Source organism: Melospiza georgiana, chromosome 12 (genome assembly GCF_028018845.1).
Source record: "Melospiza georgiana isolate bMelGeo1 chromosome 12, bMelGeo1.pri, whole genome shotgun sequence".
NCBI lineage: Eukaryota > Metazoa > Chordata > Aves > Passeriformes > Passerellidae > Melospiza > Melospiza georgiana.
Window position 1 is genome coordinate 262,124 of NC_080441.1, and position 27,839 is coordinate 289,962.

The following is a 27,839-nucleotide window of genomic DNA, read 5'->3' on the forward strand; positions in this document are numbered from 1 at the left end:
GCTGTGGCCCCGATCCGGCCGTGACGCGGCTGCCACCGCCTCCGACTGGGCTGGGGCTGCCTTCGCAAGGCGCTGCCCGGGGCGGTCGGGGCTGCAGCTGCGCCTCATGGTGCCTTTGCCCATCCAGGCTGCAAGATGAGGCTGCTGGTTGCCGCACTCTTGCTGGTGGCGCCTCTCGGCGCCGCCTTCTACCTGCCTGGCTTGGCGCCTGTCAGCTTCTGTGAGGAGAGCGAGCAGACCGAGAGCTGCAAGGTGAGAGCCCGCACGGGAGGGCCCGACGTGGGCCATCCCCTCGCTGTGCCCCACGCGGGGCTCCCACGGCGAGGGGACTCCGCGGGGTATTCCCAATCCCGCTGCTCATAGGTGTGGCCCCGCGGGCGGCAGCCTCTGCACCGGGAAGACAGGCATTCCCTTTTCCCTCTGAACTTTACAGCCCAGCGCTGCGAGGACCCTTAGCTCCTTCTTCCTGGCGTGGCCGGGGCCTGTCAGCAGCCAAGGGTAACTCCGTCATGGGGTAGCAGCATTTGCTGGTTAGCCTCGCGTTTCATACCGGCCACACGTTTGTTTCTGAAAGTCCGTATTTTCATGCTTTTTCTCCTTTCCTGTTTCAGTCACTCATTGAGCTCTTCGTGAATCGGCTGGACTCTGTTGAATCAGTTCTGCCATACGAATATGATGCGTAAGTACATCCCAATACTTTTCCAGAAGTGTTTGGAAAGACGATTTTCTGTTACTGTAAGGGTGTCAGTATTGTGGCTGTAGGGATGAAAGAGTGAATCCGGTGCTCAGTGGCAGGAATTAAGTACAAGAGGGTGAGAAGGATGAAGGCCACACCTGTGCCACCTGACTGTCCGAAGTTATTGTTTAAAAAAGGCTGCAGAGTTTCTTATGGGTGCATTTTTTGAGCTGAGTACAAGATTTAGTGTTCGCTGTTTGACATATTTGAAAGTTCTTTCTGCTAGGCAAATCTATGACATAAGGTGCTTTGAGTTCCTTTTTTCCCCCTGATAATTGAAAGAAACTCAGAGACCAGTCACTGTTAACTTTCCTCTTTTTTTTTGCCAAAGCTCTGTAGCTAATTCTTGGTTTGTTGGTTTTGATTTTTTTTAATTTTGATTCTTTTATATGAAAACTTCTACCTGCTTTTGCAGATATTTATAGGCCTACAAAGCGATGATAAACAATATGATTTGCAGTCTTGCTGCTGGGCACAGAAAAGAAAACTTGCAGGTATTTTAGTTCTTTCCCTGGGCAGTGCAGCAGTAGAAGTGAGATGAAAGACTAGCTAAGAAATCCCCCATCTCTATTTCCTTTAAACTTTATGGAAGCCAGTGAATTAGGACCATTGATTGAGGAAAAGTACTTATGTTCCAAAGATGGGTTTGTTTGTTGTTATGTTGGGGTTTTTTAATGCAAAGCCAGAAGGGTTACATTCTCCCATATTCAGCAGTTTCAAGCTGTATATAGCTGAAAAGAATTGGTGAATGCTGTTTGGCGGTGTGGCACTGTAAGACTAAAAACACTTTCCTTCTTTGAAATGCGTTTTGTGTTAAATGCTATTTGTAAATATTCCTTTAAGAAAGGAGTGTAGTTTTTCAGAAACTTTCTGCATGAGAAAAATCTGTAGCACAGTGCCTTTTTTCCCCCAAAATGAAACATTCTATTGTTTCTTTAAATTGCCATTTGAAAAGGGTGGGTGAATTAACCATTGTGCATTTTGTTAAAGATGTGCTGGAATATGTATAGGTTGAAACTGATATTAAAATAGATTTTACCTTTCTTTGCAAAGGCTCTCAGATTTTTAACTACCAGTGGCTAAACTGTTAAAAATCATGAAAACTACTAAGGATGTAATTTAAGAATTTGTTTTAGGCTGGTATTTACATTTATATGTCAATTCAAAGTAAAAGGGAACCTTTGCTACTTTTTTCCAGTTTTGACTTCTGTCAAGATAAGGAAGAGAAAAGACCATCAGAAAATCTTGGACAAGTGCTGTTTGGGGAGAGAATAGCATCGTCTCCATATAAGGTTATTTTATCCCTTGAAGTTGATCCTGTTTAAATTTGATAGCTGTTGTTCTGATGGCTGTAATCCATAGATATAGCTGAAGATTTGATGACTGGGTGATTATTTTTGTTTATATATTTTAATATAACAAATATAACACTATGGTGTTTGTGTAATAAAACCCAATAAAACTCCTCCCAACCCAAAGGCATCTTAAGTTGGTTAATTACAGTTAGGAAACTGAGCTAGTGATCACCCTTCTTGCCTGTTGCTCTATGGTAGAGAAGTCCAGAAACTATATCTTAGGTAGTTATTTAATAGCTGGATGTAAGATGTGCTAGATGATGTGAAATAATTGATTTATTAAATGTAACATTGGAGACTATAAAGTGGTAGTTCAGAAACTTTTTTGTATACTTGGTTGTAGTATTGGGCAACTTCCAGAGTAGGAAGGGGAAATTAGGTTATGGCTCTCTTGGGGCTTTTCTCTGCTTGTATATACTTATCATCTGCTGTCAGATACCAGATTTTTCAGTGTTGATGCATATCACTTGAAACCTTCTGTAAAATAAATGTATGGAAATATTTTGTGGGTTGGGTATGTGGTATTTTTCTGTATCATGCCCTGCATTAGCAATGACCAAATGTAGCATATCTAAAAAGCTGTGCCGTCAACTTGGGACAGTTATTAGCAGCGGAGGAGCTGTGGTCAGACAGTGGCTCTTAGTGTTTGAGAGCTGTATGGTGTTCAAATACAGTTTCCAGACTTGGATTTGCCAGTGAAGCTGAAGACTGTGCTATGTGTGTGTGTGACGATTGCTAGATAATCCAAATCCCTGTGAGAAAAAGAGGCAGCAGTTTCTGAGTCTGCTGCCACACAGTCTTAAGGGACCTGATCACATCTTTTCATTAGTCTGTTAAGTAGGTGATGCCCTCTCCCTTACATGAACTGCTTTTAGAAATCTCCTTGATTGTCTGAGCTAATGTAATTTTAAGTCTTATGACTGGTGGTATCAAGAAGCTTTTAAATATGTAGCATGATGGGTCATTTAGACTGGATATATAGTGAATAGATTAGGTGTTATAGCAGCTGTTTGAAATGGCTGTACACAGCAGTAATTAAGAAGTGCTGTTCCTGGTTAGCATTTGGGCCTTTATAATGTTAAAATTTTCAGTCATGCTTTAAGCTCACTAACAGAAAAATACTAACCGGGTTAGAAGTTGGAGATGCAAATTTGGGTGTGTTTGTGTTAGGTGATGTCTATGCTTGAAGCTTGGATATTGTGCAACTTATGTTTTTGGCAGCCTTATCTAACTTGGTTGTCATGGAGAAAGCCAGCTAAAGTTAACATGAAACGTTCAAGAATGGTGTAGTGAAAGTCTGTTTTAGCCCACGATGAAATTATCAAAATAAACTGGTAAAAGAAAAAGCAATACCTTTTCTACTAATTTTCAATTTTCAGTCCTCAGGGTTTATCCTTCAGAAACTTACAGTAAGGAGCTAAAGTAATTTAAGAAAACACTTCCCTAATTTATCTGAAAAAAACCCAGAATGCTAAAAGATCTTTCAAGGAAAATTGAAGTGACTTTTTTGTGTGTGCTTTTTTTAACAGTTCACTTTTAAAAAGCAAGAAACTTGCAAGAAGGTTTGTACAAGATCATATGACCCAGGAAACACTGCTGATAAAAGCAAACTGGCTTTTTTGAAGAAAGGAATGCAATTGAATTATCAGCATCACTGGTAAGCCAAGACATATGGTTTATTTTCTGGTTTTGGACATTTGTTACCTATGTTTTAAGTTGTTGCTTTCTTCCTTCTGTGTGATAATTGTCTGTGTGATAATTGTCTCTACTGTGCATCTTGTAGGCGTTACTGAAAAGTGTGTGCATTACATGAATGTGAAATGTCACTGTGAAGTGAGGTGCACCCCTTTCTGAGGACGTGTTCTTTGATGATTTCTGTCTAGGATTATCGATAACATGCCTGTAACGTGGTGTTATGATGTGGAAGATGGACAAAAATACTGTAATCCAGGATTTCCAATAGGATGTTTTGTTACTCCAGATGGTAGAGTTAAAGATGCTTGTGTTATAAATGTAAGTGGTGGAACTTTCTTTGTTAGTATAGGGTGGTTTCATTTGTGGTTTTACTTTCAAGCTTTGTTTTCCTGAGAAAGAACAGATGTGTTTGTAAACATGCTTAATGTTCAGACTGTGGGCACTGACAGAGCTGAGTGCTGCTTGTGTGTGCAGTGACTCACTGATACAGTTTTCCAAATAAAATGTTCTTAGAGGTCTTTGACCAATATATGTTTAATAAAGCTATAAAAGAATGGTGTCAGTGTTTAAAAGCCTTAAAAAATTTGAGATTTTATTCTGAAATTTAATGTGTATCCATCCTAGTACCTATTTACTTTTTGTCTGTCATGTTCACATGCAAGATGTTCTTTTATCAGTATCAGATAGAGGCTTTCTAGTGAAGTCCTAGAAATGAGCTCTGTGTAAAAGTTGCAAAAATCATGTCTAGCACAGTTTACAAGTTAAATGTGTCAGGGTTTTCCCAGGTCGCTGAAGGTTTATAAACACAGCTGTGACGGAGAAAATTATGTTGACAGCTGGAAATGTGTCAGTCATCCTGGGAGATCCATTGTGAACTAGTACAATTACAGATAGTAGTGATAATTTTATCCCTCCTGGATGAGGGACAGCACTCCTCTTGGTGAGGAGAGAGCTTCCCATGACTCTGCTCTACCACTTGACCTGCTGCTTTTGTGCACTGCAGTCAGTTAATTTGTATGCAGCAGGTCTGATGCTTCTTTGAAGTGTTGCATTTATCATGCACGTTCGGTTTACTCTGTCTACAGTGACCTTCCAACTCAGTTACTCCTCAGGCTCCCCAGACGGTTGAAAGTGATCTTTTATACAGGTATATTAATGTTGAAGTGTTTGCCTTTGTAACTCCTTCATGCAACACCAGTCTCATGATAAAGTTCTTGACTTCTTGCGCCCTCTCCTGTTGGAGAAGTTGCTCAGTCTCCTGATCATGTTTTGTAGTCAGAGTTTAACAAGAAGAACACTTTCTACCTCTTCAACCACGTTGACATAACAATCATGTACCACAGCGGGAAGGATGAAAACTGGCCTGGTGCAAGACTGGTGATGGCAAGACTGAGACCACAAAGGTAATTGTGCATTAAAGCATCAGGTTCTGGTACTCTGGAGTCCTAACAGCAGTTCCAGAGAGAACAGTTCCTTGGAGATGTTATTGGAGTTAAGAAATTCTGAGTAACTTGTTATTCTGACTTCTGGTAAAGCTTTCGGTGTGCTGGTTTATGTCTGGAGCTGTTTACAAGGACAATTCCACAACTGTAAATGTCATTTAACTTTGTTTTGAAGTGTTTCCCGAAGTCCCTTGTGATGGAAAAGCTACTTATGCAGACTTTTAGAACCTGACCCAAACAACAGAGCCTTTTTTATGTTTTGGTTGACTTGTATCTGGGTGTGTATGTTTTCAGATACACTGAGAAACACCCTTTCACTGAGTAAGTTTCCCATGCCAGATCTGTTACCTGTCTCCTAAATGTACTTTGGATGAATGTACAGGTGTACTTTTTCCTGTGTAAATTTGTTACACAGGCATAGTTGAAATACCATGTTAACACTGCGATTCAGAACTGAATGACAACAACTAATTTCCTAAGAAGACTAACTGATTTTCTCAAACAGTAGCTGCTTAGTTTTCGTGTTGTCCAGAGTGGAGGTGCAGCAACTCAGAGGTCAGAAGAACGCTGGAGCAACTACTTTGGCCTCTGGTCAATCTGTTCATACACAGTTCATATTTATCTGTATTTGAAAATTGCAGCCCAGTTATAAAATTTCAAACTAGGTAGTTTTTTTATAGCTAAACGTTTCTCTCTTTTCTGTACAGGTTAAGTAAGTTAATAAATTACACTACCACAGTTTCTGAAGTCATACAGACATGCTTGGTACAACATGACTTGATTGTACTTGGTTTTTCTCTTGCGAACGTACAGTGTTTTTTTAGTGAATTATACTTGTTATACAAGTATTTTATATTTATTCCTTCCATGAGTGCCCGGAAGATTCTACCAGTCTTACTCATTTTTTCATAAGTGCTTTATCAGTAGCATCCTGAATGGCTGAAAAATGAGAATTTCCCTTTTCCCTGGCAGTGCAGACCACGAGGGGGCAGTTAGGTTGCACATAACCTTAATTTTGTCATTCTCTGACCAGGTGCTTTGCTTCAACCTTGAAGCTCTCCTTATGGGGAATATTTGTAGTTGGAACACAATGCTTTATTTTTTTTAAAGAAAATTGAAGTTTTTAAAAAATTTATTTAACTTCTTTTCCCTGTTAGCTACAAGCATACAGATGAGAACAACTTAAGCTGTGAAGGCCCACCTATGGAGATTCCTGGAGAATTCACCAATAAACTGAATTTGGTTTACACCTACTCTGTGACATTTGAAGTAAGTATTAAATGTGTTACATGAATGTGTGATTCCACAAAAGAATGAAATCAGAGCAATTGGATAACTTTCTAATAGCTGTAAGTGGATTACAGCAGTGTAAATTCTGTAAGGATGGTCTTGTGAAGTATTTTTCTGAAAATCTTAACAGGTTTTTTGTTCTTGTAACTTAAGTGACACTATGAAAATATAAATGAAGTTTTTTTTTCCCCCCTGTGTTTTATTTCTAATAGAAAATTAGCAGATTGTATAACTGGAAGAGTTGTCTTCCTTGAGGTAAATGCTGCTTTCAGATTTCAGTCAAGCTGCTGAGAGTCTTATGTTAAAGAACAGTTTATATTTGGGGACATTTTGTTTGTTAAATGTTGATTGTAAAGTTTTATCTCATGAAGTTGCAGGGTTTGTCTCATTTTGTGTGGTGTTTATTTTTTTCACTGGCTTTTTCTTGAGTAGGTGATAATTTATTTTTTACAATTAATACTCTAATGTTTACTAATACACTAATGCTTTATTCAGCCTGTAATGAGTTAGAAGGAGGTTTCTTTCTGGCAAACGGGTCTTTATCCCAGCATGGAAGTGAGCCTCATGTAGGTGTGACTATAATTTGATTCAAGGTACTTCAAATCTTGGTACCTCTGTTTCAGTCCTGAAAGCGTGGTTGTTTTTCTGATGTAACACCCCAGTCTTAAAGGGTTTGGCTTGAGACCACAAGCTTGTTTTGTACAGACAGTGAAGCAGCTGTGGTATGGCAACAGCTTTCATCCTGCCAAATTGAATTTGATTTGAACCAGTGACCTTGAGGTGCAAGGCTCGGTAGCCTGTTACTTTTCCCTTGAGACACTCAATCCTCTTTCAACTCTGATTTTCCTACATGAATGAGCCTTCTTTCATTAACATTTGTGTTTAAATCTTGAGGTAAATTGTGATTCAGAACTTCAGTATGAGCTTTGGTTACACAATGGGTGAGTTGTTTGGGTACCCACACTCTCTCCCTGACATGCAGCAGGTAAGGCTCACATCCAGTGGGTTTGGATACTTCCAGCAGGTGGCACTTCCAAACTGCTTATTGTCTCTGTCATCCATAAGCCTTGGTTTGAAATAATACCTTCTGTGTTTTACTTTTTATTAGTAGTTAAAAAATAACTTGAAAGTGGAGTGTTTATCAGTGAGAAGCATTTTAAATAGGAAAGCATCCATTTAAGTAAGCCTGACTACATAAAGCATAAATATATAACTGTTTTGTGGTCCTTTTTAATGTACTTCTGATGAAAAAGTTATGGGGTCTGCTTTAATTAACTGACATGGACAAGGTATTTAGCACTGTGTGAAAAGTATGCATCATCATGGCTCTAATGTTTAGTACACAAGTGTACAAAAATAAAAGTATGAGAGCGGTTTGGTACTTAGCTGTGCAAACTTAGCACCTTGTGCGTAAATGAAGAAATTCAGCGGAACTTCGTGCCAGTCAGGAGATAGAATTTGGTAGCGGGACAACATATGGGTTCATCCAAAGAGAACAAATAAAAATAAATAAATGGGGACAACAAGGCCTGTGAGTCAGAGTCCTCAGTTGTAGACATGGAGGCCATCAAAGGAATATCTGGAAATGAAAGTTGTGTGCCAGGAATCAGACTGGAAAATAGTCTGTATCAGCCAACACTATGGCAGAGAGTGAAGAAGCCTGTGCTAAATCCATTAAAAGTGATTAGAAGAACATATTTCTAGCTTCCCTTGGAATTTTTCTCTGGAGTACATTTGACAAAGTTGAAATTTCAAGATCATTGTGCTATGCTGGGAAAATCTTGTAGTGATGTCATAATGGTTTTTCAGCTGTTGGGATCTGCAGGCAGCTACATCCCAAATCATGGAAAGATCAGGCTTAGTGAAGCCTAATTTAAAGGTAGAAGATGATGATAGGAGATTTCAATGAAAATTCACTCTTTTAGAGTCTCTAGAGATGAATTACATCCAAAGTTGATACCAAGCTTAGAAGTGAATGCTGACTGGAAGGTTTGGGAAGAGATGTGGTATGCTTATTTCCTCTTGAGACTTCAACAAACTTGTACTTACTTCTATTAATTACTGTTTCATTTCCTTATAGGAAAAGAATAATATTAAGTGGGCTTCCAGGTGGGACTACATTTTGGAGTCCATGCCACATACAAACATCCAGTGGTTTAGGTAAGATTTGCATTTATTCAGTGAGTAACCTTGCAGGGGAGCACAAAGATTTCTTAGTTGTACTTCTAGGGAGATAGAACAATGTCTGTAGGTTTTCAGTCAAGAAAAGTTTTTACTTTCATATGTGAATTAAGTTTTCATCTCTTGGGAGCAATTGTATTACTGCATTTTGTGAAAGGAATGCCTCAACAGTATCCAAAAGGAAAACAGCTTACATTTTTTTACTTTATCATCTCCATTCTGGAGAAGTTTTGACTCGTCGCAGCTCTGCAGTGTTCTTTCTGTTACTGTCTGGCTTTGACTGCCAAATGAGAGGTACATATATATACTGCATGTTTTGTACTCAGCAGCTGCTTACAGTGAAAACATCTTTTTTTATGGGTAAAAGATGTATGTGAAAAGCTCTTGCTTATTTTATTTCCCTCCATAGCATGGGAATTATACTAAGTAAGTATATAATTTGTGTTGAAGTGTTAATGTTTTGCAATGTAAATCTTGAAAAGGCTAATCCAAATAAATTGTTCTCTACAAAATATTAAATGGCACAAAATCAGTTTCATTGGTTAATAGATACAAAACCTGTTTGACAGTCTGCATTAAGAACTGTAGTTGTTTCATCAGGGAAATTACTTCTTAGCTATATAAGGAAGAAAATAAAGAAAAACAATATGTAAATGTGTTCAGAATTAGCAAGGTATCATGAAATACTGTTTTACTCACTTCTGTCTCCTAAGAAGTCAGAGACTTTTAAGTAATGTACCTTTATTTTCCCCTTCTCCTAATGGGAAAATACTGAAAAGTCTGAATAGCTAAGGCTTTTCCTCAGATCTGAGCTGTACATGTAGTATGAACTGATAAATCTCCTGAAACGTGAATAACTGGATTCAAAGTTTGACATTTTCTTTATCTGCAGTATAATGAATTCCCTCGTAATTGTTCTGTTCTTATCTGGCATGGTGGCTATGATCATTCTGAGGACTCTTCATAAAGATATTGCAAGATACAACCAGATCGACTCTTCTGTGAGTAAAATTTACAGCTTTTACATGAGCACATTTTTCTGTCCATAGTGATGTCTGTCTCTTAGTTTTGAGTACAGTCTAGAGAGATGTATCATTATGATGAGTTTGATACATGTTAATATCTCTGGGGATTAAAAATTATTGGAGATACTCTGATTAACATAGGCTGATACAAATTGATGTTACCTGTGGCTGGAAACTGTGGTGGAATTACTTTGTTTAGTTAGGAGATCATAATATTGCAGTTCATGGGCAACACAACTTCTGACCTGTGGCTGTGTTAGAGCTACTTGGTATGTGCATAAATGATATTTAATTTTATTTGTAAATATAATTCTCATGGTAATCACTGTTTTAAACTGAGTCTAGTTTGTTTAAATTGCTATCCGACTGAACCTTTTGTGAGTTTTTTTGAGATATGTACTCCTTAAAATGGGAAAGCTGCAGGTTTCCATAGTGGAAGTGAATATAACTTGGAAAGAGTTGGAAAGACTTGACCGGTAGACTGAGAGTAATTTTTACTCAGCATTTTTCTCATTGGTAAAAGTGGTATCTGCAACTCAGAGATGAGGAGTAATGTCAGATGCAACAAAGGTTTGAATTTTCACTTTTGTTGCTCTCCATCTGGTTAAAGAAATACTTCAAAATGCACAAAAATGTTTCATATTGACTGAATTCTGTGTGAAGATACTTCTGTTCTTCTTTGTGGTTTTAATATTGAATATCTTTTGTTGATGTAAATCCAGACAGTGATTTAAAGTATGATGATTTTTCTCACATCCTTTAACTGATAGTTTTTGTGAGGCTTCTATTTGATCTCTCAATTAAATTGTGTTCAATATTTTATACTGTGTTGTCTTTATTAGTTGATCGTTCTTAATGTGATAAAGAGCAAGACTTGCAGAAACTTGATTAGTTTTTATAAGTACCATCAGGGATAGGTGCGACTTTCAGAAAGCCACAGTTTTTATTTTCTTGCCAGGTGTGAGAGACTTAAAAATGTGTTGCAGCTCAAGGAGCTTATTTAAAAAGGTGTGAAATAATTGTGCAAAAGAGGACGTTGGCTGAAGAAGATGCGGAGAAGCAAAGTAGTATCTCACATTTAGGGGATACTGGTGATTGTACTTCAGAAGAGATCGATGCACCAGCCAGTGACTGTGGTCTTAGAATGTGCATTTAATGTTTCAGCTGATGCCAGCTGGATTTTAGTGTGATGTGGATTTAGTGAGACATTAATTAATGAAGTGTTCAGAAATCATTAGATTACTTTTAGGGTCTTATGACTAAGAGAGGATTCCTGAACTGAAGAGAACTCATGTCAGTATGTTTTCACCAGTGAGAGGTAAAGTGGTTTTTCTGTTTGTTTGGTTTTTTGGTTTTTTTTTTCCTAAAATCTTTGTAATGACTACTTGAATGTAGAGGACTTGAATCTTTGTTAGAATGTTTTGAATGCTAAGATAAATTAATGGGTAAGATGAGGATTACAGCACCTTTGAAAAGTTTAGAGTAATTTTGCTCTAATATTGTTTGAAACTCTAAAATATAGCTTACTACTTGGTTTGGCTGTATAGTTCTTATCATTATGTTGTAAGGTTAGCAGTATGAAATGCTGCTGAATTTTTTGAATAGATGTCTGAAAAATACTCTGACTCTTAGCTAGTTAGCCAGTAATAAAATAACTTAATTAAAAAACAAAGCTTTGAGACAAACTGTGGTGCATAGGCTTATATAGGATAAATCAAGAGTCTCAATCTGCCATACTTGGTTTCCCTTTATTTCTTAAATGAAGATAATTACCATGTAGCTATTTGTTTTAAAGTTCACATTAGAACCAGAAGGTATATTTTGAGTGCATTTCCCAGATGAGTTGTTGACAAGGATTCTGTACGAGTCATTTCAAATCTGTAAACATATTCTGTGTTCTACGAGGAAGTGAAGTACTAAACGTTTATTCCTGCTTAGTGTTTACCATTTTGGAAACAGAGATTTGCTTCAGGTGGTAACCTTTGCAACTCTTCCATTCCTTGCATACAACTACCTGGGAAACGCCTTTATTTTGCCTTACCTCAACAATTTTCTTGTTATTATCACAATTAGTTCGAGTTGAGACTTCAGTTTTGTATTTATGCTTCTTTGACCAAACGAATCTTTCTTTGCTGAAAGAACACTGATGTGTGGAATTATACCTGGATATCTGGTATAATTTTCTATCAGGTATAGGCTGTGGTTTTGTATTTTAATCAGTGTTATCTTGTGTTTAATAGTTTTCAATTTTTGTATTCATATATCAGCCTTCTGAGAGTAATTTCTAGCAAGCAGAGGTATCAGTGTGGGGAAAGCAAAGACAGTCTTCCAGAAAAAGAAAAGTTACATCATCTGTATGTCATTCACTAGTGTGATCTGCTTTCTTTCTTCCCCTGTTTTTTGGCAAGCTTTAACTCTAGTGATAAGCAGACCTTTGAACTGAACTCAGTATTACACTGAATGGAACCTGTAGCTTTTAGTCACAGGTACAGGTACCTTATGAGGGGTAGAGGGTCTTCTTGTGGGGTTGATTATCTGTGGTTGTGTGCGTTAGTTTTGTTGTTTGGTTGTTTTTTGTGAGGGGAGGTGTCTGTTTTGAGTGACTTTATTGACAAGTTTTGTTCTTCAGCAGTGGTTCCTTAGAGCCACTGGACTGAGGCTTCCCCCTACCGATTCCGTCCTTTCATCCATTCACATCTGGCAGTGGGCCAGAGTGTTTGTACTTGTCCCTCATGATTCCAGGGTGCAAACTTCCTCTGGGGTACAGAGACAGTTTCATTCTTTTTCAGTATTGTCATTGAGACCAATGGAATTTGAAATCAAAAGAGAAAAAATAAATACATGAACTAGATTGAAGTTAAAACTAAACTAAATGCTTTGTTTTAGTTTGAATCTAGAATGATTTTCTCTGGTTTGACTAATTACATTTGCTTTTTCTTGCTTTAGGAGATGAGAATTTTCTTCATAAATCTTGCCTTTTTCACTGAACCATTAGGGGGTTATAAAATCAATGAGTGATTAATTAGATGCAATTAGTCTGCCTTTGGATCTTAACTGGAAGTTAATCAAAATTTAAATACTTATTTTGCATCTTGTTTGTGTTAATTCACTACTGCATTATGTATTGCTGCTAAAGACATTGTTGATTTTATACAGGAAGATGCCCAAGAGGAATTTGGCTGGAAGCTGGTTCATGGAGATGTGTTTAGACCTCCAAGGAAGGGAATGTTACTGTCTGTCTTTTTGGGCCAAGGAACCCAAATTTTCATTATGACATTTATTACTTTATGTAAGTAACTTCATTAAGGTGATGTGTATGTAGTGTAATAGTAGTAAGAAATATGCAATATTATTATATAGAAGCCTTCTTTTGGAAATAGAGTTCTTCCTTTAGTAACATAAAATATTAAGGCAATTTCATAACAGCAATTAGATAGCTTTAGTGAGGCTGTTGTAAGCATTTAAAACTTTGTGATATCTGGGCTAATGCTGATTCTTCATGAATTCAGAAATCAAACTTCCTTCTTACAAGTTTCTTTGTTCCAGGAACCCTTTCTGTCCAATATATTTGACATGAGGCTGCAGCCATACAGAAATATGAGCAAGAGTGCACACCAGTGAAATATTACTGACACAATGCTGAGATAATGATAGCCTACCATAAATAGCTGTATATGCATAGGATTTTGTAACCTGTTACAAGGTGCTATTTTATTATTCGTTATCTGTAAAATTTATGAGCATTCCTTTTTTTACTGTACAGTAGAATTGGAAAGTACACTGATACTTAGTACAAAAGAAGAATCTTTCAAATTTTGTTCTCCAGGTTTAACTCAGATTTTGGTCTTTCATAGGGGAGCTGCTTTTTTCGATTTATTGCATGATACTGCAAGATTACTAGAATTTTCTTAATAGGCTTGTCTGTCATTGTTGATCACAACTCTGTGTCCTGCTTAGCAATGATAGTTTCCTGCACAATCAGTTTAGTAATATAGAAAGAAATTGGTGGCAAGAGAAAATGCTTTTGATGGATGGTGGCATTTTATTTTTCAGCATTTTGGCTATGAGAAGTTTTCTACTTAAGAGAGGTGGTGAAAATAATGCTTTTGAACAAAACAGTACCATTAGGGGTATGTTTATGTGATGAGGTTGTACAAGAGCTTAGACACTCAGCCTTCATTTAAATATGTGGTAGTGAAAGGGATAAACCTTCACAGTGATCTGTGTTACAGTGATGTTTTGAGATGTGTCCACAAATAACTAAATTTTTTTGTTTCTTTAGTCCTAGCTTGCCTTGGTTTCCTTTCTCCTGCCAACCGTGGTGCTCTGATGACCTGTGCAGTTGTATTGTGGGTCTTACTTGGAACTCCAGCTGGTTATGTGTCTGCTAGAATGTACAAGAGTAAGTACATGCGTTTATTTAATGTGACACAAAGTGTTAAATTCAGAATTGCTGGGCTGAGTATATACCTCCGATTGGAGCTGGTGTCTCAGACAGTGTATCTGCTTTGTGCTGCCATTCTGCCAAACAGTTGGAAAAAGTCTTGACATTGAAATTGTTTTTACTTTTTCTCTTCAGCATTCAGAGGTGAGAAGTGGAAGACCAATGTCTTGCTTACAGCTCTGCTGTGCCCTGGGTTAGTATTGTTTCCCCTCATTCTTTCTTTTATTCTTAACTATAAACAAATCAGAAGTAGGAAGGAATTGGGGAAAAGCCAATTGTTATGATGCTTGTCTGTGTGACTTTGTGTATGGTACTCCCAAGCTGCTGTTCCTTTTGTGCATTGCCTATCTGTGACTATAAAGAAAAGTGAACTCTGGGGAGCTGGAGCCTGGTACAGCTGGAACACAGCTTCTTGGCTTCTTGTTTTGTTGTCAGGTGTGGGGGTAGGAGGAATGGGGCAACTCTCTTGCAAGGTTGTGTCACAGCCTTTGGGAATCACTGCACCAGAACACTGGGCCCAGTGCTGGGGTAATTCCAGTTTGGTACTGCAATACTGGGTGGTTCTGGTTATAGTCTTCTTACATGTGAAGAACATGGTTCACTCTCCTGTAAAAATTTAGGGTTTAATAGATGACAATAGGAGACAAAGACAATAAAGCAAAGATATTATGGCTAGATGTGTCTTGGCACACCTGCTATTTTTGAAAACACCCTTTATGTATCATTTCTACTTTCAGCTTGTTACATATTCATAAACAATTATGCATAGTAAAGTTTTCCTCAAACTAGTTTACATATTACAGGAACTATTTTACATGGCCCCTCCACCTTTTTAGAGCATGTGTATTTCTGGGCTCTGGTTTTGGCTCCTTCTCTTTATCACTTCCAGCTTGGGCCTTGGTCTGTGCTTTCTTCAGACTATGAGTGCTGATAGTTGGCATATCTGTAGTAGGTGTCCTCATCCTGTGTTCATTGGATGTTATCCCATCCAAGCAGGCATTTTAACACAAGCATACTTATATCAGCTATTTCACTACTGTGTCTAAGCTTAATTAACAACAGAAATAAAAACTATATCTTTATAGCAAAGTTACTTTAGCACCACACATATAGGATCCATTTTAATATTTGTAGAATGCTAATATTATAATATGTATATATTACGTTGCATGAATGTAGGTGGTGTCCAGTTTGGGATGTGGCTGTAGTGTGTATCATACTGTATAATGTGGGCAACACTGTCCTGCTTGGGAAGAGCAATAGCACTTCAACCTTTTGTTTTCTCATAGCTCTTATGATCTTTTTTGAGAATTAGTGGGGAGAGGGAGCAGAAATTCATTTCTTCTGCAAGTCTTCCATGTTTCTTGGTTGCACCTTTGAGTACATGAAGTCATCCCTTGGCAAGTATTTTTGGCAAAAGTGGAAGAAAAGATTATAAGTTTCTTGGGGTATTTCTTTCCCCCAAAGACTCATTATGAATAAAACATGACTTGGCTTCAAGTAAAGCAGAATTTCATCAAATTAAACAAGTTAACAATCAAGTCTAGTATTTCTGTGACAAATCTTACTTCTTAACAGAATGTGCTTCAGTCTCCCTGCTCTCATTTAAGTGTTATCACGAGAAAGAAGAAAATATGTATCAATGGAAAGAATACTGTGCTAGTCAGTTAAACTCCCAAATAAATTATGTTTCACAGAGGAAGTAAAATGACTGAGGCTGACAGAATATAAACAGATGCCCTGATTACACTGTGCTAGTTCAGTGAATTTGCATAATATCATAAACAGCCCAAGGCCTTTTTAATCTCAGTAGACTGATGGGAGTTCATATTTGCAGTATTTTTAATAATTGTGGAGGGGGTAAGTGAGGTCTATGTTATGAGCCTGGGTAGATGATAAAGATCAGAAAGACTTTTAAAATTATTTGATTTTCTTTTTTTGTTCAACAAGATGCTTACACCAGGGGTCGCTTGGATGTGCTTATTCAACAAGTCTGTTCCCCCAAGCAGTTTTGGCAAATGTCAGGACTCTCCTATGAAAAAAAGGAGCCTGTCTATTGCTCTAATCCTTACTCCTTCCTTTTTACATTAAATACAGGGTGCATGTTCACTTTGGGGCAGCTTAAATTCTGTCTCAGGAACACTTTTTTTTAACAAAACCCAGACAGTGGTGCACTTTACAGGACCCTTTCTGAGGCTGAATTTTCTGTGGTGTGTATTTGAATCCAGAAATAACGACAGTTAGCACAAGCTTTTTTTATATGGAGTTCCTTTGCAGAATGAACATTCTGCTTTGTTTTCAGAATGGGATATTTGAAATCTTCATCTCACCTTGATTCAGCAACACCTTGATTCTTGTCTCTGAGTTGTTTCTAGCTTTTGTCCAGGAAATTTAGAAAATGAGGCAGATGTGTTTAAGGGGGGAGGGAAAAGCAGGTCTGGAGGCAAATCATGACTGATGCAGTCTTTATTTAAATTCTCCAGAAGCACGGGCTACTCAGTATGTGTAACTCCGTGCTTATACAAATATTTCTGTTGTAGAGCAGAGCCCTCTTTAATCCCCCCTTCCCCTTGTGACACAAACTGCAGCAGCACATTAGAGTCCCTGTTGGGAGAGTCCATGGGGCTTCCTAAATAGGAGATTTTGCTATCACTGTATTTATTCAGAAGGAATTTACTATTTATAAGGGACATAAATAAAAAAAATATTTATGGTTTTAATAGGAAAGAAGGCCCGAATAAGGAGTTTTTACATTTATTCTGTATTTTTCCATTCTTTGTATAGTTGTTTTCAATGACATATATCTGTTACTTTTTGGTGTTATGTACAGAGTCTTTATTTAAATAATGGCTTTACCATAGGTACATATATTACAAGCATTGGGTGGTGGAGGCATTTTTACTTTACCTGCACCAGTGGCGAAAGAAATTAGGACTGTTGGGAAATTGGAAAATTGAAAGAAGCTACATTTATTTGAACTAATTTACATTTTGTAATACTAAGTGATATTTATTCTTTCTTAAATATTGTAATATATTTTCTGATCTTATTTTTCAGGATTGTCTTTGCTGATTTCTTCATTATGAATCTCATTCTGTGGGTGAAAGGCTCCTCAGCTGCCATCCCTTTTGGCACTTTAGTTGCTATCCTTGCTATGTGGTTTGGAATTTCAGTCCCACTAACCTTTGTTGGTGCCTATTTTGGCTTCAAAGAGAAGGTACGGTCCTTTGAATACAAATTTGAAATACACCTGTCCTCTGTAATTGAGCCATTGAAGCAAGAGTTCTAGACAGGATCTGGTTGGATCGAACCATCTGTGATCCCATGATTGTAAAAGGATATTTTACTGTCTTGATATTGAAACAGAGTGTGTATTTGTAATGTCATACCAAACTGGTTTTTTCTGTCCATTCACTAGAATCAGGTATTAATTATGGTCTTGGAGCTCTTACTTGCTATTTGTGCTTCAGCAATAGTAATAGTATTGCTGAGTTTTGAAGTAGTACTTCAGAGAGGGTTCAGTTTTGTACTTCACTAGTTTGAGGTAATGCCAGAGAGCTAAGAAAAAAGAGATGTTATTGGATTTTTTAAAATTTTATTTTGTTTTTAGTTAAGGACTGAACAGATTTATTTTGTGTTCTGCTTTGATTACTGGCCCATAGTTGGAATGTCTAAAGCACATGTGCTTTTTCCTAGTAATGGATATCAAGTTTGTAGGTTCTTTTGTTTGATAATGTATGGTGGCTTATGAATGAAAATATAGTTATGTTTATAAATCTTTATATGTTAATACTAGGGCAAAGTAATCTTATTTATGATGTAATAATTAATCTTTTATTTCTGTTATTTTTTTCTGCAGCCTATTGAGCATCCAGTGCGTACAAACCAGATTCCTCGCCAAATCCCAGAGCAGTCATTTTTCACAAAGCCACTGCCTGGTATCATTATGGGTGGTATCTTGCCTTTTGGCTGTATTTTTATTCAACTTTTTTTCATTCTGAATAGCATTTGGTGAGTATCACTTTTTTTTTTCCTCTATTTATACAGGTTTGATAATACACATGGTGAGTTTGAACATCCCAAAGCACATAATATAAGGAATAAACCAATTTTGAAAGTTTTTTATAGTTTTGCAAATTTTATGGAAGTTCTGGAGCCTTTATATTTATTTCTGTGCTTGGAATTAACAAAACTAATTCTTCTTAAGGAGAACTTCAAATTTTTATATGAGAGCCCTATTGCCTTGTTTTATCTTTTACATCTGGCTCTGTACAGCACAAATATGGTTGCATGCTGTTGTGGTTAGGTAGACCCTAATCAATTGTGTAACTATATTACAACTTATGAAACTAATGTGATCTAACAGTTTCAACTGTGTAGATCAGAATCAGGTCAAGATCTTGGGATTCCACGTTCTGCAAAACAAACTCCACTCCCCATGACCAATCCACTCCATTCTTGAATCTTGTAAAACCCAATCAAGCAGTGCATGAAAATTTAAACCAGTGCAATCTTTCATTACTTTCACAATGTAAACGTGAAATGTCTAATACATTGTTCTTCAATGGGAAATATTATCCTGAAGGTGCCAGGTTTTTATGGTGTCATCTGTATAGGTTGAGAGATCTTACAGAACAGTTTTCTAAACCAGTTCTTAAATGCAAATACATTAGATTAACTTTTTATATCAGTCCTCAAAAAATGTGTAATGTAACTGTGCTGAAAAATATAATCATCTGACAAACAGATATATTGTGGACTTTCGCTTCTGTTTATCCTATGAAAGGGAAGCATGGAGGGAATATGCAACTAATACTCCCTCTGTCAAATTCTGTACTGCAGTAATTGTCACCTTCACTCAATAAAGTTGACTCAGAATCTGGTAATGTGACACGGTGAATTAACTCAGAACTACAACCAAAAATGAGACTCATGTTTTTATTTGTTTTTAATTTTAGGTCTCATCAGATGTATTATATGTTTGGATTCCTGTTCCTAGTTTTTATAATTCTTCTAATTACATGTTCAGAGGCTACAGTTTTGCTGTGCTACTTCCACCTGTGTGCAGAGGTAATAGTTGCAGTTCTGATGTAGATATGACTTGTAACTGGAAGATGTGAGAAATACAGGTGAGGTATTCACATACGCTGTGAAATGCTGGACACTATGAACTGATTGCGTTGTAAGTCTTGGCAGGCCTGTCTTAGCCAGTTTTCTGGAATGTGCCTTCTGCTTCAAAATAATCTGCTGGCAACAGATAAGCAGAACAAACTGCTTTGATCTTAGAGTAGTTTCATCTTTGTAGTGGAAGCAATATGGCTGACTTTGAAAAAAGAAAATATCTACATGCCATGTTGGAATTTTACTGAGCTAAATTTTACAGAATTAAATGTGTTCATAAGACAATGTTACTTTTTCACCCTCTTATCTATACTCCATTTCCTACATGGTGATTCTCAGCAAGCGGTTTATTGTTTCTTTCAGGACTATCACTGGTGGTGGAGGTCGTTCTTGACCAGCAGTTTTACAGCAGTTTATCTCTTTATCTATGCAGTCCATTACTTCTTCTCCAAACTCCAGATAACGGGAACTGCCAGCACCATTTTATACTTTGGTTACACAATGATCATGGTCTTGATTTTTTTCCTTTTCACGGGTAAGTACAATTTTCAAACTAAAATTAATATAAAGGGCTCTGGTTTTGAAATGAGAAACATTAGGTGAAACTTAGATTACATGAAATATTAAATACAATTTATGACTCTTTGGGTAGTGTTAGTTACATGGTTTGTGACACCACACAGCATAGTAAGATTTTTTTTACATTTTCTTCCTAACTTGAAATTACATTTATTTATGGTATAATTAATTTTCCTCTATTGAATATCAAGCCATTATATTTTCAAAGGCCTGTTTTTGTTAATTTTATCAAATATTATAATTTTATGTAATATCAAGTATTTTGTTCATTTCATCAATATCGAGTATTAACTTGATTCTGGATTTCATAATTGGTTCTAGAAGTTCTGTAGTTAAAGATAATTTCTCTCTGCCTATGGAGTATAAAAGATATTTTCAGTTTTCACTATCAGCAAGTGAAGGAGGCTGGTGCTGGGGAAGAAGTGAATGTTGACAGGATAGAGTTTTAGTACTGTTAGAATTGTCTTACTTGCTCGTTAAATCACTTCATAATGATGGAAATGTACCTTAACTGGATGAACCAATTTGAAATATGGCTCTCCAGTGTTAGTTGTCCAACTTTTCTGATGTAACTCATGCAAACAAAGTATCTTCCAGAGGATTATTTTAATGTTCATAGTCACTTGACTGAAACAATAATTTTGAGGCTGATTTGATGAGAAATTTGTGCCAAATATACTATGTGTTAGTGAAATAAGAAGCTCTTTGAAGGGTACTGGCCTTGAAAAATAGCCATGAGTGTTTTACCTTGGTGTTCATCATACTGCTGCTGTTGTAGATGTAGATTTAACACATGAAGTCAGATCTTTTAGGTGTCACTGCTTGGCTTCATGAAATACTGCAGTGACAGAACTAGAGAAAATGCTTCTTCGCATATGATGGGCTGCTGATAAAAACAGCCATGACAGTCACTCCAAAGATTTGTAATAGAGGATTTCTCTGCAGATGGCATGGTAGTTTATATTGTTGCTTTTTAACTTCTTCTGCCTGTTTGTTGAAAGCTGCTGTGATTATGTTGTGTTCACTTTGTGAAATGCATCTTTGAGTTAATTGCAGTTGAAAAAGAGTGGCTGAAATAGGTAATGAAGGTAAGTCTTAACGTCATACTTCAAGTTTGTCAGTGTAACGAGGAGAAGGATGCCTTTCATCCTTATGTATTTAATTTTCCTAGTACTGGTTGGCACAAGGCAAAAAACCCCACTCTTCATAAAACCCTGAAGAAAATTCCTGTATGTGTTTGAAAAAAGCAGTTATGCTGTAGAAATGATATTAAATAACAGTAGCTGTCACTTATTGCTGGTTTTTGTTCTTTAGAAATATCTCTCTTCTAAGAAGAACAATAAAAGTTCTAAAAAGAAGCAGGGAAAAAAAACTAGGAGGATTTAATTTTTCTGGTTTTTAATTATTAGAAAGCAAACTTGGAAGTTTGCGTATTACCAGTTTAACCTATGCTTAAATTGTAGTGAAACAGACAAGCTCCAGATGTCTTCTATAATATCTATCTACCTATCTATCTTTTAAAACCCCCCCAAATGATAGTCTAAAATGTTTTAATTACTTTTATGCTAAAGCAATATGTTAATATGTGTCTCAGTTTTAGCATAGGTTAGTTGCTATCCTGCCAATTTCAATATCACTTATAATATGCAAATTGGTAGAATTAAAAATGTCCCTTTCATATATAAAATGATAATTGAAGTTGTCATGCCAGCTGCCAAAATGGTATTCAAAGCTTCAGATATGCTCATCCTGGAGTTCTTGATATGAAGGCCAGTGAGACCCCTGAAGTACAATAATAAACTGTGCTGCAGTTATTTTTGCAGTGTCGTCTTTTTCTTTTGAAAAAAATCCCCACAATGGTTCTCCCTGTGCTGTTTTTGTAGCTCATGAGGAAAGGTACTACATGGCCCTCCTTTTTTTTTTTTTTTTTTTACATTTAATAGAATAGCTAGTCACTAGAAGGTTGATTAGTACAACAGATGCACAGAGTACGTAATAAATCCTTGCTAATGTAAAATGCTGTGATAACTTTCTTTTCCATATTTAGTTGGGTGATAGATTTTGGGCCTGAAGTGTAAACTGTTCTAGACAAACGGCACAAACAATAGACACCTAACTTTGCTTTGTTTTGTAAAATAATCCTTAGCAGGCATAGCTTTAGAAAATAAGGGTTCAGTTTTTCACAGTTCCTGGAGGTGAAGGAGTTTGCTAATGTAATGTTACACATGCCTTGCATTAATAGCCTTCCAAAAATGGGACCTTGATCTGTTCCACTTAAGTTAGTGCCAGGTATCTTGGTTTTCTCTATTCTTGCCTACTAGGTCTCAGCAACTCTGACAGAAATGCAAGGGGCAGCGCATTGCGTTACCCAGGGCATTTCAAAAGGGATCATAATGAATAAGTAAATAGGAGCTGAATGCTTGTATACCAAGACTGACAGTAATATAATCTGACCAGTGAAATCTGTTGATGTGCACACCTAAACCAGACAATTTAATTTTAATGTACAAAGTGCAGCTAATCTTTGAAGAAATACCAAGTGTGGTTGGATGGAGGTAGCTACATTATTACATGTATTTTTTTTGTGGAGGCAAAAAAATCCTGAACATAGTCAAAGCATGTTTCTTTACAGTGACCTCTATTTTTGAACATCATTTTCACTTGTGAGTTAATGCCATTTTCAAAATCGAGTTTTGATCTTCTGGGTAGATTGTGTTTAGAATCTGAGATTCTGAAGCACCCACCACTGTGCGGTGATTGAAACCAGTATGATACAGAGAGCTTTTAAGGTACATGAGAAGTATCAGCCAAGTGCAGAGTGCTTTTCTGTTTGCTTTCTTATAATCTGCTCGTGCTTTGAATTCTTCTTTCTTCATTAAACAATAAAGCTAGAAGAGATGAGTAGAGTCTGCTTAATGGATTTTGACATTTTTCTTTGCAATAATCCTTGTTTTTAATTTTGAATTTAACCTGGTTTACTAATAACTGTCCCTTACTCAGTTAGATGCTGGCTTTGTGTATAGCATCTTGTTTCTGTGTACCAGAAAGTGGTAGTACATATATTACAGACCAGACTATTCAACAGAATATAAAGCAGAGGACAAGATCATCAAAAAACAATGAAGGTGTCAGTGTCTCCCCACTACATATAAAGGGATTTTTGGACATATCTTGCTTCTTGGCTGAAGAAGTGTCTTGAGTCATCTTCATATCTGGATTTGTGAGTTGTAAACGGCTCCTGCAAAAGATCCTTTACCTGTACCTTCCTAGAATGGTAAATGACATGCTGCTGTACACTGGGATGGCATCACTTTCCTAGGATAGTAGGGATTATTTTAAAAGGTAGAATCTTAAAATATGCAGGTCATCTGCTTAGGGGAAAAATAAGGATCTATTCCACAACAGTGAGTTCTTCAATGCAGACCATTCAGGTGTTTTTTCATGCAGTTTAAGTTGGTGAATGGTTAGGATTGGGTAAAGACTAGCCAACTAATTTGTTATATTGGATTAAACCAAACAAACTGATTAGAAAGGCTCATTGGAGGAATTGGTGTTAGGCTTGGTGCTGGGTCATTTGACAGAGATGTGCATGTGAAAGATGTAAAAAATCTTAAAATGTGTAGGAGTTCAGACTAATCAGAAAATAAATGTAATGGTCTCAACTCTTGCAGCTAGCGGGGCATTTTACTGATTTGTTTGTAGTTTTAGTTTGTTTGCTGCTTTGAGTTTTTTTTGTGTTGTGGATTTTTGGTGTTTTTTTTAAGTACTTAGTGTTATAATTTTTTTTAACAGCTTTTCCAAAAACGCTTTTAGGTATCTGTTCTCTGTCATGTTGTGTTCATTCATGTCTTGAGAAAAGCCTGAGCTGTGCTTCTTGTTGATAGTGCTTCAAAACTTGGGTTTCAGTTTGAATGTGTTTTGAAAGAGGCAAATAAAAGCAACATCCTGGTATGGTCTTATCTAATCCTTACCTAAATACTTCTCCTGTTCTAATGAGAGGCTCATTTTAATAAGGGATGATTTTCATTTTGGTGCAAGATGAGCTTAGAAAACTGGTCAAGATTGAAGTGCTACCTATGCTCTTCAAGAAAATAAATTTCAAGTGTGCAATGTGATATAGCAAGGTTGGATTTTAACTAGTGCCACTAATAATAGCAATTCTATTGAGTAGAGGTACAGATTTTGGAAACAGATGTGCAGTTGTCTGTGTTTTAAGATTGGCTTTAGACAAAGTAGTTAAAAGGAGAATCTGAAAACCTGTGGTTTTGTCAGCACCAGCCTAAAGATCCAGTGTGAAGTGCTCAAATCTGGAACAAGTGGCAAATTTGTGAAATGGGTTAAAATGCAGAAAATGTGGAAAACATTCTGGCTAGAATTTTCAAACAAGCCACACTAGTTCAGAAGTATTTTTTCCCCTGTTGCTACTCATTTGCAGATCCCTTTGAATGGGATATTTACTGCTATGTAGGAAATCAGAAACATTTTTACTGCTTTACCTTTTTTGGGGCTTATAGTGTTCATGGAATCACAAGTGTCCCAAGGGCTGAGGGGGAAAACACTGAATTTCAGTGGAACCAGGTGCTGTGCTGTGGTTCATGTTCTTAAAAATAGAGGCAAAAATTGAGCTTTTTTTTTTTTTTTTGCACTAATATAAGCAATCATGTAGGTAAAGCTACTGTTCAGGAGAACCTTACAAGTAATGTTCTCTTACCTTGTATTACTTTCTGTCCAGTAATACTGGTTGCAGTGTTAACACAACTCTGCTGACCTGAGCCTTTAGAAGCTTCTGATCTGTTTGGCCCATGTTATTTTAAAAAAAAGGAAAAAAAAAAAGGCACTAAAACCACCTAGTTGATTTGGTGTGATTCATTTGCATTCCTAAATCTGCAGTTGGATTTCTAACCTAGTTGATAACCAGTTTTCAACCTAGTTTGTGCCACTACCTTTAAACTGATCTTAAAGCATCAAGTGGCTCTTTAGGAGAGGTACCTTTGACAGATAATGGGGTCTTTAGTTCTGGTTTTGATATTTCTGGTCCTTAGAGCTATCCACATCTGGAGTTTGTAGGATATATTCGTTCATGGGAGGGAAGAAGAAATTACAGTGCTGGTTAGCCCCAATTATTGATGTAGAGGTAGCGACAGAAGGAATCTGGCTCACCAGAGAAGGTTCTGACTACCTAAGTCTGTGTCTTGGTGATGAGTGTTGCCTTTCTCTCCTGAATTTATGATTCAAATCTGATATCTGACAAACATTACCACTTACAAAGTGTCTTACTCTGCTTCCAGTACATTGGCAAAATTTTTGATAAAGTTTGAAAAATGAGCAGGATGTACTTGGTCTTTGATCTGCTAAACAGACTTTTTTAGGAGGGGGAGTTGAAAATCAATGTTACTGGAACTTGTGTAAATCTGTTTATAGATAAAATGCTTATTCACAGTGTGAAGTCTTCAAGTTCTGTTATGACTGAGGCAATGTTTTATAGAAAACTGATGTATTATAAAGATTCAGACTAACAAGGATTGGAGGAAAATATGTGGATTTAGAGTGTGTTCCCATATTAAGTTGTGGCATGCTCAGAAATCCACAGTAGCTGTCATTCTTGGGATAGTTGTACATTTTTGTTCTAGAGCAGCAGATAAATTTCTAAGGTATCTAATGTGTTAAACATTTGGAAGAAACTGCTTTCAAAGCCATAAAAGGCTTGGAGAGAGCTATTTTATAAAAACAACCAGGAAGCAGAGACAGAGAACCATTATTAGAACAAAACTGTGAGACAAAGGTTTAGAGTAACAATGCTGGTATTAGAATATTTGGGACAGTAGGAAGGAGTGGGATATGACCGTGAACTGCTAAGACTTAGTCATGTCAAGCCTACAAAGGAATTGCATTCTTTGTGTGGTTGCTGTCTCATCTATCAATGGCCATAAATCTGCTGTCTCCTACCGTTTCAGAGAACAACAACTGCAAACTTCGAAGGAAAGGGTAATCTGTGGCATATAATAATAGTCTGTCGAAAAGCCTTTAACTGAAAAAATACATGGTAGCATGAGGAATGTAAGAATTGGCATACAGATAATAAGCATCCCGAGATGGGTTGTTTGCTTGGGAAATGTGAAGCTATAGTTTGAAAGATAGAAATGTAACTCATAAAAAACCCGAATGCTTCATAAAGAATCTTCTAGTTATTAAGTCAGTCACAATAGTGAAAGAGATTGGATATTAAACATGGGCTGTACAGACAGAAAAGGATAATATAAAACTGGAGGGAGCTGAATGCATGATCTTGTGAATGCCTGCTGTGGAGCTGGGAAGGGCTGTCCCAGGGCTGGCACATAGCTGTGTTTTTGAGAGGGAACTCAGTGCAATTGAGATATTCCCTTTTGTTGTCTGTTAAGGGTTAACATCTCTGTGGCAGTTTACAACTAGTAAAAGTCTGACAAGTAGTGTGTTGCTTCCTTTAGAGGCTGAAGACTGAATTAATTTGGACTCTGTCCCCTTGCATATGAAGTTCTTAAAGTAATTTAAAAGTAAATGTGATGGACAAATTTGTTAATCAATTTATAAATAGAAAATTGTTATATACTAATCTCATTCAGTGTTTTGGTTTGTCATTGCTGCTTTCACTTGCTGCTTACTTCCAGCTGCTGTAGCACTCAGAGCATTCCTTTGCTAAAAGGAAGTAACAGGATACACAGAAGAAGAAATTTCAATTCTCAAGTATAAATAGAGCACAATGAATATAAAACTGGGACAGGTGAATTTTTTCAAGGCCTAGTTGTGTGTCATAATTCATAGGTGACAGTGAAGTATTGTAGACCTAAAAAAATCAGGCAGGGGCTGGCTTGGCATGTTTATAAAAGTCAGTTTCTGAATGGGTGCTTGTGTCCCTGCTCATAGTGGTGGCAACACGGTCATCAGTGGCTTAAATGTATGTGAAGCAGCCTGGACCCTAAAAAAGTCATCTTTGATCTAAATCAATAACCTAGCTTGAGGATGAATGTGTGTTGTTAAATTTAAGAGGTATTGTTTTTCTGGGTAGTTAGCTGGATTACAGTGTTATATTCTGTCCTGCTGGGAAGTACATGTTAAATTTCTCTGTCAGGGCAGGCTGGAAGATAAACTAACCATTATTACTTTCTTGTTTCAGGGACTATTGGATTTTTTGCCTGCTTCTGGTTTGTAAGTAAGATTTACAGTGTTGTGAAGGTGGACTGAAAAGCTTCAAAGTGTCTTTTGAACATATCCTCCTTGCTGTTTGATAATTTTTACCATGTATTGAGGAACATCCTGTGTAATTATTCTAATTTGTAAAAGTGGAAGACCAGACAACAACAAAAAATGCATATTTTTATTGAAGAAAATGGCACCATTGCCATTTTGATATAAACGAAAATGTTTACATCAATATACTCATTGAACATGTTAATTATAGTAGTTCAAAAATTATATCCAAAATTGATTTAGGATGAATAAGAATTCCGTGAAACAGTTTGTTTGAAAAATTGAGTGCATTATGCAGTCCTCCAGCTGAATTTCCTTGTGACTGGAGTTTGGGGTTTTTTGTTACCTCTTTTGGTTACCATTTATATACCATGAAAGCGTAGGACTGTCAAGTAAATCTATGTAAAATGTGAATTTTTTAAACTAAACTATGATTGTACATATTATCCTGCACCTTCTTTACAAATAGGTTATCTTCTTACAAATGTACATGCATTTAGTGTAATGTAGACTTTATTAAAAATATCGACACTGGTTTTTGTTCAAATAAAACTGCACAACTCCAGCTGATGTTTTCCTTTCTTGTTGATTAGGTCTTCGCTACTTGGACAGATCATATTACTTGGAACAGTTGATTGGTTTTGAGTTTTATATTGTTCATAAGCAGTTTGATTATGTTTTTGGTGCAGATTGTGCAAAAACTGGTGGGTTGCTTGAATCTGTGGTTGTAGGATGGGCACAGGTTTC

At 36.8% G+C, this 27,839-nt stretch overlaps 1 protein-coding gene across 1 annotated transcript; it reads left to right on the forward strand.

Annotated features, from left to right (window-relative positions):
* The first annotated feature begins 33 nt into the window (after positions 1-33).
* LOC131088563 (transmembrane 9 superfamily member 2-like) lies at positions 34-27,654 on the forward strand. Its single transcript, XM_058032715.1, has 17 exons — positions 34-252; positions 612-679; positions 1,935-2,028; positions 3,621-3,748; positions 3,975-4,104; positions 5,062-5,189; positions 6,386-6,497; positions 8,599-8,678; positions 9,592-9,700; positions 12,881-13,013; positions 14,007-14,126; positions 14,304-14,361; positions 17,226-17,385; positions 18,028-18,179; positions 19,127-19,238; positions 19,653-19,824; positions 27,019-27,654. Exons 1-17 carry the CDS (start codon positions 136-138, stop codon positions 27,084-27,086), a joined length of 1,941 nt encoding a protein of 646 aa, XP_057888698.1. The 5' UTR covers positions 34-135; the 3' UTR covers positions 27,087-27,654.
* The last annotated feature ends 185 nt before the right edge of the window (positions 27,655-27,839 follow it).